Here is a 14,503-nt window from a genome sequence, read left to right on the forward strand (position 1 = left end):
CTTTCTTGCCTGTTCCTTGTGCTTCAGAAGTATAGGAATTTAAGCCTTAAAAAAACAGCATCTTGCTCCCTGAATCATCAGTTTCTTTTCTGACCTAGATTTCCTGAGTGAAGAATGGATGGTGGGAAGTAATGAAGGCTGCCATTATGAAAAGTCTGGGCTTTATTCTGCAGATAATCAGGACTCCTGAAGACGTGTGCCTGCCTTTTCCAAAAAGAGTGTCAGGATTCTAGCAGTAATAGTTTCCCACCCATCAGCCAGATAGGAATAATGGGAAGTTGAGAGACCAAAATGAAGGTTATTGATAGGGTCCAGATAAGAGGTAAGAACCATAATCTTAACCATCTAGACCAGTGCTGTCCAATAGAAAAGTAGTTCAAGCCCCAAGTATAAGAATTTTTTTAAATTGAAGTATAGTTGATCTACAATGTTGTGTTAATTTCTGCTGTACACCAAAGTGACTCAGTTATACACACACACACATATATATATTCTTTTCCATTATGATTTATCACAGGATAACAAGTGTAATCTTAAGTATTCTAGTAGCCATATTAAAAAAGCAAAAGAGGTAAAATTAATTTTAATAATTATTTCATCCAATTAACACATCCGAAAAAATCATTTCAACAGGTAAAAATGAAAAAATTGTTTATGAAATTATTTTATCTTACTGCCATGTCAGAAATACGGTGTGTGGATGACTTACAGCACATTTCTGCCATCAAGCTTTCAGCAATTTTTAAAGGGAAATGTGGAAATGCCAAAACAATAAAGTCATGTTTAACGGAAAAATATTCCACATGGTTTCAGTTTTTAATACAAATGAATTACAACTAAATCAAGTTTAAAATTCTGGCCTTCAGTCACACGAGCCACTTCTCGAGTGCTCAGTGGCCCCAGTTGGCTACTGGCTACCGCACTGGGCAGAGTTAAGTCTGTAGCTAGTACAGACGTGGCACCCGAAAGAATCCATCGCTGCAGACGTCCCTTAAAGCTCCGGGCGGAGGGAAGCCGCCGAACCTGCAGTCCCGGACGTCCCCACCAGGTGGCACTAAGAAGCACATCCTCTTCCGCGCGCGAAGCGCATCCAACCCCGGAAGCTAAATTCCGGCATTCTAGCTAGTTCTTCCGGCTTTCTTCATCTCTAGTGCACCCTACTCTCCTCAAGTCCTGAAGCCCGTGACTGGGCAGGATGGACCGAGGAGCGGAGCCGAAGAGTCTGCGGCGCAAGTGAAAAGCGGCGCTCGGAGCCACCCACTGGCGGTGGACGCGCAGGTCCCGGCCGGCGTAGACTGCAGAGGAGGCCCTGACGTAGAAAGCGTCGCCCGGCTACCGCCGTCGCGTCGTCTTCCTCCAGGATAGCCAGGGCCCGGCCTGCGCTCCTACCAACGGCACCCGGGGCCCAGTGCATTCACAGGCCTCCCCTCCAATGATTCAAAAGTCACGCCCGGCGCTGCTGCAGCACCAAGATGTTGGAGACAGGGTGGAAACGCTTATGGTAAACTGCAGGGAAGGGAAGGCAGGGATTCCGGCGTCGCAGGCTCGGGGAGGGGAATTCGGAAGGTTGCCGGGGGTCAGCTGCCCTCGGGGGTTCGTTTTCTGCACCGGGGATGCGCGCAAAACGGGTTGGGGACTTGGCGCAGAGATGGAGTTTGACTAAGGGATTAAAAGGAGGGTAGGGAGGAAGGAGAGGAGTATTAGAGCAACTCTTGGACAGGCAAGCAAAGGTCTCATTTCTGTGTTAGTATCTGGATAGAGGTAGGAGGGATTGCTGCGGCCTTGGGGGCCGTCAGGGGAATGTCCTCCCGCGGCAGGAAATGAGGTGTGAGCGCTATGGGAAATTGCTTTGGGTTGTTTTCCTAGATTGAAAGGTAAGAGGGCACCTGGGTAGATATTTGGACTGTTGCAAAGCCCGGCAATGAAGCTAAGCCTGAAATGGCGATCCTTGCTCAAGCAAGGTGGATTAGGATCACTCAGAGCCGACCGGCTGGGTTAGAGGGACTCGCTGGGAAACTGCTGTGGTTTGCGGGCGCCACGGGGCCAAGCCCCCGCATCTGGATTGGCTGCCGTGGTCGTCCGCGGGCCTGCTATTGGTGGAGGCGGGGCTTGGGAAGGCGGGCAGAGGAGGACTGTCTGGCAAAGTCGCTACTAGAGGTGCGTGGAGGCGCGGATGCGGCTTCCTTTAGTGCGCGAGGGCCAGTGGCTTTCTCCTGAGACGAAGGTTACGGTCCACCTGCGGCAGGCGCTGGGCGGGGTTGTGGGTACTTTTTTATTGGTCTTTTTTAGTTTGTTTGTTTTTGTTTATAATCTTAAACAAAGGCAGGGTCGGGGGCCGCTTTAAGTTTACATGTTTAATCACGTGCTTACCGATTTCTTTCTGGGTCCTCCGGCTCTGGCCTGGAGATCTGATTTAATTTTTTAGGATTTAGTTTTTTCAAGGGAAGTGGGAGTTGCTTGTGGAACTTGTTTGCCAACTGTTCAAGTGTTGTTTATTGCCTTTAGGTATCTTTGTATTCTTGTTTGGTTGTTATCAGTATTTACTTTGAATAAATTTGAGCTACTTAGAAAAAAGTCAAGTGTGCCTTAAAGAATGTGCCATCCACTATTGATAATATCTTTCAAAAAGAAAAGTGTAAATTCTGTTTTTTAAAAACAATTTTGTTGCCTGTTTGTTTTTTAACTCGAGGTTAATCAATACTGCTGGTATATATTTAGGTGGCTCAGACGGTAAAGCGTCTGTCTACAATGAGGGAGACCCGGGTTCCATCCCTGGGTCGGGAAGATACCCTGGAGAAGGAAATGGCAACCCACTCCAGTACTATTGCCTGGAAAATCCCATGGACGGAGGAGCCTGACAGTCCATGGGGTCGCAGAGAGTGGGACACGACTGAGCGACTTCACTTTCACTTTCACTGTGCTGATAGACCTGGAAAGTTACAGTTAAAGAGGTTTGGGGCTCTATGGATGTATTCGATAAATATTTATTGAGTCAGTAAAATGTCTAAGCACTGTGCTCTGAGATAAGATCTTGTAGTGGAGGACAGTGTGTTGTGGGAGAGGGGAGGGGTACATGTGAGTGTGCTCAGTTCTGTCCAACTCTTTGCTACCCCATGGACTGTAGCCTGCCAGGCTCCTCAGTCCATGGAATTCTCCAGGCAAGAATACTGGAGTGGGTTGCTGTTTGCTCCTCCAGGGGTTCTTCCTGACCCAGGGATCGAACTGAGTCTCCTGTATCTCCTGCGTTGGCAGACAGATTATTTACCACTAAACCACCTGGGAAGCCCAGAGGGGAGGGGTAGTTCCATACAATACCAGTGAGAACACTGGGGAAGCAGCTCCAAAGAGAACTGCTTAGAAGTGGTAACTGCAGATCAGTCCTACATCCTTACTGGAGCAAAGGGCTGAAGGGTGCCTGGGGCGATCCCGCTGCCCAGGGATGGGGCCTGCAGGGCCCACTAAGCTTTATCCTGTGGGATTGTGGTCAAGGGAGAGCCACGTGTAGATTTCCTCTTAGATGACGTGATTTCCTTCATTCTTGACTATTGAGCACCTGATGCAGACCAGCCTCTGCAATCAGTCCTGGGGGAACCACCATGGGTTTGAACACCTAGCTCATAAGAGCGCTGTGAGATTTCGAGGTGGTGTATATGGATGCCTCACCCCAGGCTGCTCAGTGGGTTTGGCACTGCTGAGGCTGGAGACTCACAGGGAGGTTACTCAGATCAGCATAGGGCAGGCTGTGGGAGGAAAGAGGGGTCAGCGGCAGGAGTTGGTCGTGAAATGGTAGGTAGACCAAGGAGTCTTCCTCGTCTCCTGAAGGTCCTGCTGGAACATCTCAGTGTGGACTGAAGGAGAGGCAGGCATGTGAAGAACCGTGGACTGAGTTTCCATTTGGGGATGTTGAGTTTGAGATGTCTGCAGGCCATCTGAGGGGAGATACCGGGAGTGAGGGCTGAATTGGGCTGGAGATGTGGGCGTTACTGGCATGCGTGTTTGGAGCGAGGTGTGGTGTGGGGATAAGGGTGCCCTGAGAGGCAGCAGCTACAGGGAGATAAGAGGAACAGCAACATCTGTGAGCTGGGGAAAGGAGGCCCAGAAGGGCATCCAGAAGAGGAGCGAGAAGCCAGAGGGGCAGCCATCAGCAGGTGTTCCAAATGCACCGGAGAGGCCAGGTAAGAGAAGGGCATGGGAAAGGGGTCCTGGGCTGCTCACGTCCTCAGTGAGGCAGCTTCAGTGGAGGGGCTTTAGCCGGATGGCAAACTGTGGGGATGTGAGGGGTGACTGGTGAAGAGGGAGTAGAGATGATGTGGCCTCAGCCTGGAAAGATGGGGGCTTTCAAGCTTGTTCCAGGCAAAGGAGTCAGCGGAAGTAAGAGGCTGAGTGTGCAGGCAGGAGGCCCTCACTGAGAACACAAAGTCTCAGATGAGCCTGAGAAACAAAACTTGTGGGAGCGCAGTTAGCAGGAGGAGCAGGCCGCCGCGTACGGACGCGCACCTGATGAAGCGCCCGTTTGACTTGGCTGTACTTACGGTCTGACCTTTGCTTAGAAAGCTATTTGAATGTGGCTGTAAGCTCCAGTATTTATTATCTGAACTTACTTAGACCTTTTAAGGAATTCCAGTTATAAGTTGATAATTGCTGGTTTGGTGGAACGTGGAATTACCTCTTTTCTCTGTGAAACAAATACCACAGATTACAAACGTTTTGGTTCTAGGTATAGTTATGTACCGTGTGTAACAAGCAACTTCATCTTAATAGCATTTTAGGATGACAGTATTACAAAATAATAGTGCAAATGCCATTTAATGAGAGAGAACATCTTTGGATGGAGTTTGCCCAGTTCTCCTATTGAAAAGAAGACTTTTCTCTCCTGCTTGGATTTTTAAAAGTGTGTTCGCACAATCATTTGAGTATGTCTGGATTCCAGGGCATGCTGTGAGGCCCTGGAGTGTGCTTGGGGAAAGCGCAGTTAGTCTGCCAGACAGTCCTGCCCTTCTGAATGCTGCCTGTAGATTAGCCAGTGTGCGTGACTCTCCCAGAACTGTGAAATTCCAGATGTTCAAGCTGGATTTAGAACAGGCAGAGGACCCAGAGATCAAATTGCCAACATCCGTTGGCTCATCGAAAAAGCAAGGGAGTTCCAGAAAAACATCTACTTCTGCTTTATTAACTATGCCAAAGCCTTTGACTGTGTGGATCACAACAAACTGTGGAAAATTCTTAGAAAGAGATGGGAATACCATTAGACCACCTTACCTGCCTCCTGCACATATATACAGGTTAGGAAGCAACAGTAGGAAGTGGACGTGGAACAACAGACTGGTTCCAAATTGGGAAAGGAGTACGTCAAGACTATATATTGTCACCCTGCTTATTTAACTTATATGCAGAGTACATCATGTGAAATGCCGGGCTGGATGAAGCACAAGCTGGAATCAAGATTGCTGGGAGACATTAGAGAATCAAGTCGGGAGACATTAGAGAATCAAGTCAGCTAAATTCTCCTACAGTTATATCCTTAAAACTACTCTTAGAGAAAGAAAATCAGTGTCTTTACCTTATAAAGGGGAAAAACTTGTTCACTCCTGTGTTTAATCTGACTCATATAAAGATCATGTGAAGAATTTGTATTTTATAAATTTTCAAAGAGATATGATTAAAGGTCTTTATTTTTTTCTTGACTTTTCCTCCGGATCACTTATATCTTAGCAAGTGATCAACATGATGACTTAAAAGCCTAATTGTTGGTAAATGATTGAGGCACAGATAAAAATATGAATATCCACTGCTTACCACCATGTTTTTTGAAATATAGGTCACCATGTATACTATCTTGCTTGACGAAGTCTTTGACAAAAAGCAATATCTGTCATTGTAAATTTTCTTGTTCTAAAGAAAGCAGTTATATTCTGTAGATGTAAATTATGTAAATAAAAGTTATTTTATATTAAAAAAAAAAAAGATTGCTGGGAGAAATATCAATAACCTCAGATATGCAGATGACACCACCCTAATGGTAGAAAGTGAAGAAAACCTAAGGAGCCTTTTGATGAAAGTGAAAGAGGAGACTGAAAAAGCTGGCTTAAAACTCAGCATTCAAAAAAGTGAAGATCATGGCATCCAGTTCCATCACTTCATGGCAAATAGATGGGGAAAAATGGAAACAGTGATGCTTGCTCCTTGGAAGAAAAGCTATGACCAACCTAGACAGCATATTAAAAGCAGAGACATTACTTTGCCAACAAAGTTCCCTCTAGTCAAAGCTATAGTTTTTCCAGTAGTCGTGTATGGATGGGAGAGTTGGACTATAAAGAAAGCTGAGGGAAGAATTGATGCTTTTGAGCTGTGGTGTTGGAGAAGACTCTTGAGAGTCCCTTAGATTGTAAGGAGATCCAACCAGTCCATCCTAAAGGACATCAGTCTTGAATATTCATTGGAGGGACTGATGTTGAAAGTGAAGCCCCAGTATTTTGACCACCTGATGCAAAGAGCTGACTCATTGGAAAAGCCCCTGATGCTGGGAAAGATTGAGAGCAGGAGGAGAAGGGGACAACGGAGGATGAGATGGTAGGATGGCATCACCGACTCAATGGCATGGATTTGAGCATGCTCTGAGAATTGGTGATGGACAGGGAAGCCTGGCACGCTGCAGTCCGTGGGTTCGCAAAGAGTTGGACAGGACTGAGCAACTGAACTGAGCTGTGACTCCCAGTATGTTGGACCATCGGCAAACCCAGGAGTGGCTGCCGGCCTGTGGTGCCCCTGCGGTCTGCTTCAGTCCCAGTGAGGTGAATGGGTGTACTCAGAGGGAAAGTTTTAAATTAAGGAAATGCATCACTTTTACAGGAAGTGGCACATACAGTTCACAGTGCATGAGCTCACTTACAGTTTCACTTCCTTTGTCTTACTTCTGTAAATAATCTACCGGTCCTACAACCCAGGGAACCTGAAACCAGTAGTCCAGGGTTAAAACACGCTGCTCAATTGATTTTGCTTTCGTCACGAGAAGTTGGCCAATAACTTATGTTCAGGACAAGTTAGGGAGGTGTGGACATTGGCATAATTCACAGATGGAAATAGCTGTGTTGCTCAGTAGGAGAGAAGTTATCTACAATTTTTTTTATACTTTATTAGTTTTTGGTTATGCTGGTCTTTGCTGCTGCACTTGGGCCTTTTCTCTAGTTGCAGCAAGCGGAGGCTGTCTCTAGTTGCAATGCAAAGGCTTCTCGTTGCCATGGGTTCTCTCGTTGCAGAGCCCAGACTCCAGGGCTTGGGCTTCAGTAGTTTGGGCACACGGGCTCAGTCGTTGGTTCCCGGGCTCTAGAGCACAGACTCAACAGTTGCGGTGCATGGGATTAGTTGCTCCTAGGGATGTGGGATCTTCCCAGATCAGGGATTGAACGCATGTCTCCTCCATTGGCAGGCAGATTCTTTACCACTGAGCCACCAGGGAAGCCCTATCCATAAATTTTAAAATTATCAGTGATTACTAAACTTGTTATCAGTAAGACGTGAGAGCTACTTCTTGGAGTGTACAATGTTCTCAGCCACATTCTAACACTGTTCGTCCCTGACTACATTTTGCCCTTCTCTGAAGTCAGAAGCTATTACTAATACAGGGCATCGCCAGGTGAGTCGCTAAGAAATCCTTAGGAGAACTGACTGGTCCAGGTGTGGTGAATGGTGGGACGGAGCTCATGACACCATGTTCTCTTGCCCTGCAGTTGCAGCCAGTGATCAAAGCTTTCTTGTGTGGCTCCATCAGTGGGACCTGCTCTACCCTCCTCTTCCAACCCCTGGATCTCCTCAAAACCCGCCTGCAGACCCTCCAGCCCTCAGCCCACGGGTAAGGCCTGCTGCCCACATCCCCACCCCTGTTTCACTCAGGAACTGGTTTCAGCGACTTCTCTCAGACACGGGAGCATCTCTACTGTGTTCAGGCAGCTTCCATTCTGTGGGATGGTCAAAGAGAAACGCAGGCCAGGCCCAGCTTTCCTGCGTTTTGTGTATACTCTTGTGTTTGACATTTCTTTTAATTAAATTGGGTCCTTCGCTCAGCTGCTTCCTGGCATCTGCCTTGGTGACATTTGCATTTTACTGTGCCCGTCTGTAATGTCATGACTGTGCTGCCTGGCGCAAGCAGGGGCTGGTTTTCTGGAAACAAGGGAAGTATTGAGTGTCCCTTGTGAGCCCCCTTATTGGGCTCAGCACTGTGGGAAGTGTGTGAAATGTATGGAAAATGAGTAGTTATCCCACTGCTTGCAGCCTGAATGAACAAAGAATCACGGACCTGCCACGCTGTGAATGCATAGGGGCTCAGAGTCACTTCCGGATGCCTAGCAGAGATCCTGAGGTGTTGTAGAAAAGAGGCCACACAGAGAAGTCTCTGAGCAGGGAGTCAGTGATGTTCCCTTCCTTGTCTCTGTCTCGTCTGCCTTCAGGTCCAGACGTGTTGGCATGTTGGCCCTGCTCCGGAATGTGGTTCGCACGGAGAGTCTGTTGGGCCTCTGGAAAGGGATGTCTCCCGTAAGCTCCCCTTCTTTTCCTCACCAGCCGTTTCTCATCCACCTCATGCACCCTCGCTTTTAAGAGTGCACGAGGGTTGGAGACTGAGCGGGCCTCTGTGGTCTCCATGCCCGTCACTCTCCCTGGCTTCCGCTTGAGGGCCCCCGTGTGCCCCGGGCACGGCTGCTTAGCAGCATCAAGTCCTACAGCAGAGGCAGCGGGCGCCCCGCCCTCGGCAGGCCCTCACCACCCCCCACCCCTTACCCCATGCCCCCACACCTGGCTTTCCCTCCCTGGAAGACGTTTTCTGGCCTTCAGAAGTCATTTTGCTGGACAAGCCAGGGGATTCATGCTCACCCCAACCTCAAAGCAGCTCGTAAGCGGTGAAAGATGAGACCTGATGTTTTGAAGCCCCCTTCCCTCCTCAGGTGGCGGGGTACCCGAGGCACGTCCACGCTGATTCCCAGAGTTGCCCAGAGGGATTCCATTGCCCATGGTGAAAGCTGATGGGACGGCATGCCCGTTATTGGCCACCTTCTCTCCCATCTCACGTCCCCACTCTCCCATTGGCGGTCCCTCCACACCTTAAATCAACTCCTCGCATGCAGATCCTGGGTCTTCTTTGGGGGATCCACCCGTGGTGCTCTGACCCCTCCCTCCCTCCGGCTCTTCCTGCAGTCCATCGTGAGGTGTGTCCCTGGCGTTGGCATCTACTTTGGCACCCTGTACTCTCTGAAGCAGTACTTCCTGCGGGGCCACCCCCCCACGGCCCTGGAGTCGGTCATCCTGGGGGTGGGCTCCCGCTCCGTTGCAGGGGTCTGCATGTCACCCATCACTGTGATCAAGACTCGGTACGAGGTGAGTTGGACAGCCTCGGGGGCTGGAGAGGGCAGAGAGAGGCACTGGACTCTTGGGTCAAGTGGCCAGTGCTGCCACCGCCTGATGTATAACCGGCACAGAGGTCAGTGAGGTCGGAGAACCCGTCTGTGTGGTCAGGCCAAGCGCGTGGGAACCAGAGCCCCAGGGCCCCGGCCGTGCAGCCTGAGGACGGCCGCGGCGCAGTGCGCAGCCGCAGGGCCATCGAGGCCGCCATGGGCTCTGCGCTTCCTTCGCAGAGTGGGCGGTACGGCTACGAGAGCATCTACGCCGCCTTGAGGAGCATCTATCACAGCGAGGGGTTCCGGGGCCTCTTCAGTGGCCTGACAGCAACACTCCTTCGTGACGCCCCCTTTTCCGGAATCTACCTGATGTTTTACAGCCAGACCAAGAACGTTGTGCTTCACGGTACGGGTAAGGGAAGGTGTGGTGAGAAGAGAGATCCCTCAAGGGGTCACATCCTCACCGCTTTCTCAGAGATAGGAGACTATTTGTTGTTGTGATAGTATGTAATTCCTGAGTCAGGGGTGGGGGTGGAATAAACCTCGTTCTGCGTAGGCCTTGCAACAATACTTCCCACATTTGCCTGATCTTCAGATTTCTGGGTCCTACCTAAGGAGTTTTAAATCAGAAGCTCTGGGGTAAGAACTGGGAAACTGTATTTTTTAAGAAGCGCTTATTTGATTCTTAACAGACAAATTTGGGAAACCTAGTGGGTTCAGAGCTGGAAGAAAAATTTTGTTTTCACTTACCTGCTATGCTCTCAGTTAACGAGAGCCCTCTGTTTGGATGGAGAAAAGGCTGCCAAACCTCCCACATTCTAGCAGGTCCACCCTACCAGTAAGCTCGTGTTGCGAGACTTGGGCAAAATCAACAACCAGTAAATGTCCACCCAGGCAGATTCACACACTGGTAGAAACACATCCCGCAGAGTGAAGCAGCGTTCGGTCAGGTGGCTGTGGATAATCTGAGCACGGAATTACAACCAAGGCCATTTAGTTGGGAAAGCCAGAATGCTGCCCTCATGACCATGTCAGTTGGGGTGCTTTAGGAGATTTGCTGCTTCGCCTCAAGTACCAGGAGTTATGACATTGCAGGTCACAGCCTTACCTTGCAGTAGAAAGTTAAGGCAATAAGGGAGCTTGGGTATATGTTTTAACTTCTTCATTCATCCTAAAATTTTTTTTTAATTTCGTATTTAGAAATCATTCTACATTTAACAAAAAAGTCACAAGAATAATACATATAACTCCATAGCCCTGAATTATTCTCTTTCTATATGTATAATTATTTTCTCCAAACCATTTAAGAGTAAGTTGCAGACATGATGCAACTCTTTACCCTTAAATACATCACTGTGTATTTCCTGAGAATAAAAGCATTCTTAATGACCATCTTTTATTTAGGAAATTTTACACAGATGCAGTTCTTGTATCTATAGTCCAATCTATAGTCTTTATTTCTCCAATTTCCCCAATAATATATTTTGTGGCCATTTTATTTTTTATTTTCAAGTGTATAAGCCAATTATATAACCTCAGCCTGGGTTTATCTGATGATTCCTTGCAACTTGATTCATTCTTACTCTACCTTTTCAGCAAGAGAAGCATGTAACAGGTTGTGTCTTCATTGTGTGATGTCGGGAAGCTCATGTCACCTTTTGACCCACTGTGGGTGATATTAACTCTTTATTGGTGGATAAAAAGAATGTCTCCAGTGAAGACTCAGTTGTTTGTTCTTTTGTAATTTCTAAGTATCTCTGCAGGGCGATACTTTGAATCTGTGTAAAACGTTCTGTTATTTCATCGTTATATTTTAGCATCAGTCAGTTCCTCTTGCCTGAATCAATTATTATGCTGATGGTTGTAAAAAGGTGAACTTTTAGTTCCATTTTTCTGTTTACATTGATTAGTTTAGATTTTGAATTCCTAGCTTTGTTTGAATATCCAGACCCTTCTGGCTTTCAGAAGGAATTAGTGGCAACTTGGCACTGATATTTATCTGATAGATATGAGATTTATTTATAACCGAAGGTTGCCTTTGTCCTCTTTCAGACCAGTTGGATGCAGTCCTTGTTCCCGTTGTGAATTTCAGCTGTGGAATATTTGCTGGGATTCTGGCCTCGCTGGTAACTCAACCTGCAGATGTGATCAAAACTCACATGCAGCTCTCTCCAATGAAATTTCGGTGGATTGGCCAGGCAGTTATGCTCATTTTCAAAGTAAGGCTTTAGGGAATTCCCCAGTAGTCCTGTGGTTAGGACTCCGTGCTTTTACTGCACGGGACATGGGTTCGATCCCTGGTCAGTGAACTAAGATCTACCATGCCTCTGGCACAACCAAAAAAAAAAATAGTAAGGCTTTAGAATACATATTGGTTCGTATTGTGGTTAAAGCTCTCTTTCTCTCTAAGGCAGTAGCTCTGTCCTTTACATGGTAGAATCACCTGGGGAGCTTTTAAAAATCACCATTCCCAGAGCATAGCCTGAGCTCATCATATTAGAGTCTCTGGAAGACATGAAACCCTGGCATCAGTATTTAAGTTCCCTAGTGATTCCAATGTGTTGCCAAGGTTGAGAATCAACTGCTAAAAACTATGGTTGTGGGGGTCTTTTTGTTTTTTGGGTTTTGTTTAGGGAGGGGGCCCAACATTGGGGCAACCTGTGATATTGGTTAAACGTGCATATTGTTGGGCTCTACCCCAGACCTCCTGAGTCAGGAGTTCTGGGAGGACTCAAGAACCTAACCAAGGACCTGCTGCTGCTGCTAAGTCGCTTCAGTCACGTCCGACTCTCTGCGACTCCATAGATGGCAGCCCACCAGGCTCCTCCATCCCTGGGATTCTCCAGACAAGAATACTGGAGTGGGTTACTGTTTTCTTCTCCAATGTATGCATGCATGCTAAGTCGCTTCAGTTGTGTCTGACTCTGTGCGACCCCATGGACAGAAGCCCACCAGGCTCCACTGTCCACAGGATTCTCCAGGAAAGGATACTGGAGGGGGTTGCCATTTCCTTCTCTGAATCAAGGACCTAGGAGGAAATGTAGTCAGAAAAAGACCACAGGCACCTTGTTTTGTTTCTAGGAGTTTATGCTAATACAAATGTACAGATGTATTGAAAATAAAAAGTAAAGTAGGTGTCAAATACGCTAAAATGCTATTTCAAAGCCACTGAGTTGGCCCTTTGGGAACTTGTTCTATTATCAGATATTCTCTTTCAAAGTAAATCTGTCACTTAGATCTTTAGATGTTTCTGTACTTCTCAGTTTTTCCTCGTAGCAGAGGAAAGATGTTAGCATCTGCCAGCACTTATCTGTCTTACCCTAGATAGAAGCAGATGTTTGAGAATCTGATCATATATCTCACACTGCTTAGGTTGCTTGCTTTCTTATTCATGATACCTGAAACCATGAAGTTTGAAAATAGAGCCTCTGGATATCTTCCATGTGAAAATGGAAGGGATGATAACAGTAGGAAAGAACAATCCAGATGCTGAGGTGTTTTGTCTTTAATTCTTATTTAGGGCCACCGAGAACATCTAGTGAGTTTAAAAAAAAATAAAAAGGGTTCTCCCTCTAGGCAGACTGAGTGCCAAGAAGTGCCTTTTCCTTCAGCCTGGACTTGGGGCCCAGGGCTTGGCAGAGAGCCTTCGGTCTGGATTTCAGCTGCTGCTTGGGGCTTCTGGCTTCTGTGTACTGTACAAGTTGCACACTACATAGAGTAAGCCTCTAGAAGATTTTCATCTGAGAAATAAAGTCCCCTGGAAAGAGCATGCCTAAAACAGATAAAGCTTAGCAACAAAGCCAAACAAATTTTTTTTTTTTTTTAGTTCGTCCCTTTGGACCCAGTATTCATAGCTTTAACGATATTTGTAAAAGTCTATAAAGTAAGACTTAAAAATGGAGTAACGCAGAGGGACACCCTCACTCTCATAGCAGGTGTGTCATTGTATTGCTGCTTTAATTCCAGTGTTTGGGCTTCCATTTTCCCTTCTAGGACTATGGGCTGCGTGGCTTCTTCCAAGGCAGTGTCCCCCGGGCCCTCCGCAGAACCCTGATGGCAGCCATGGCGTGGACAGTCTACGAAGAGATGATGGCCAAGATGGGCCTGAAGTCCTGACCCAGCAGGGACCGGGCAAAGATGGGATCTGTTGTCCTGCTTGGTTTCTGCCAAGGGCCGCTTCATCTCACCATGCTAGAGTCAGATGAAGTCCTAGCAGGAGAGCCTGGCAGATACATCGCCTTTAGTTACTCAGTTCAAGAAGAGAATAGGTGGGCCCAACTCACATAGGTGGGTCCGACTTAAGCCTTCTGAACCTCCCAGAAGAGGAGTCGCTGATAGAGCACGGTGGGGAGTCAGCAAAAGGGTCTGCATACCCTACAAGGCCATGTGAAAAGGCATTTCCAGAGAGAGTGCTGTTGGCGGTCCCGCTCAGCCACCCACTACACCATGCCGCCTGCTTGGATCTGCTCTTGGGAAAGAAATTGTAACCCCAGAGATGCTGTGAGCTCTCCGTTGTGTCTGAGGAGTTCCAGCAGCGAGACTGGATCTGCCAAGCAAGGAGTCACACTCACCAGGCTGAAGTCTCCCTCTGAGGTGATGTTAGGATGAAGAAGAAAAGATGTCATGACTTAACTGATTCCTTGTTAATTTCTAAGAGGCTCCAGGGAAGCAGGGAAGGGAATTAGTTTCGTAGCCTCTAAGTGTCCAAATAATATTTTTTGGTTTCGGCCCCTGCACGGTTTCAACTTCAAGTTGATCTGGCATTTTTCTGCAGCTAAAGTTGGGATAAATAAAGTGAAGCATTTTATCACTGGAAAACCTCAAGTGCCATGAGTCCATCCTACAGTAACAAAATAAGGTGGCTAACACTTGATCTATATAGGTCCTCAAGCTTAAAATTGTTTAAAATAGCTTTATTTTATATGTTATATGATCCGTCCATTCCAAATACACAATTCTATGATTTTTTAAGTAACTTTATTGTCTGCTGCAGCCCATCAGCATAAATCAGTTTTAGAACACATTCACACCTCCAGTAAGAGCTCTTATTTACAATGAACCCTCCTTCCAAGCCCAGGCAGCCACTGATCTGCTTTCTGTCTATAAATTTGCCTTTT

At 47.2% G+C, this 14,503-nt stretch overlaps 1 protein-coding gene across 3 annotated transcripts; it reads left to right on the forward strand.

Annotated features, from left to right (window-relative positions):
- The first annotated feature begins 1,111 nt into the window (after nucleotides 1-1,111).
- SLC25A38 (solute carrier family 25 member 38) lies at nucleotides 1,112-14,204 on the forward strand. 3 transcript variants are annotated; one of them, XM_043885617.1, is made up of 7 exons: nucleotides 1,114-1,501; nucleotides 7,728-7,849; nucleotides 8,445-8,529; nucleotides 9,187-9,366; nucleotides 9,624-9,798; nucleotides 11,439-11,605; nucleotides 13,380-14,204. In XM_043885617.1, exons 1-7 carry the CDS (start codon nucleotides 1,433-1,435, stop codon nucleotides 13,500-13,502), a joined length of 921 nt encoding a protein of 306 aa, XP_043741552.1. In that variant the 5' UTR covers nucleotides 1,114-1,432; the 3' UTR covers nucleotides 13,503-14,204. The 3 variants fall into 3 exon arrangements, with proteins under 3 accessions (XP_043741555.1, XP_043741552.1, XP_043741554.1); XM_043885619.1 differs by having other exon boundaries at nucleotides 1,116-1,501; nucleotides 9,624-9,792; XM_043885620.1 differs by lacking the exon at nucleotides 11,439-11,605 and having other exon boundaries at nucleotides 1,112-1,501; nucleotides 9,624-9,792.
- The last annotated feature ends 299 nt before the right edge of the window (nucleotides 14,205-14,503 follow it).

Source organism: Cervus elaphus, chromosome 24 (genome assembly GCF_910594005.1).
Source record: "Cervus elaphus chromosome 24, mCerEla1.1, whole genome shotgun sequence".
Classification (NCBI taxonomy): domain Eukaryota; kingdom Metazoa; phylum Chordata; class Mammalia; order Artiodactyla; family Cervidae; genus Cervus; species Cervus elaphus.

Bases quoted from the DNA above. Each gene is read 5' to 3' on its own strand.
- SLC25A38 (XM_043885617.1), top strand. From the start codon at position 1,433: ATGATTCAAAAGTCACGCCCGGCGCTGCTGCAGCACCAAGATGTTGGA. The intron at 9,799-11,438 runs GTAAGGGAAGGT...GTCCTCTTTCAG, and splicing joins CGTTGTGCTTCACGGTACGG to ACCAGTTGGATGCAGTCCTT. The intron at 11,606-13,379 runs GTAAGGCTTTAG...TTTCCCTTCTAG, and splicing joins CAGTTATGCTCATTTTCAAA to GACTATGGGCTGCGTGGCTT.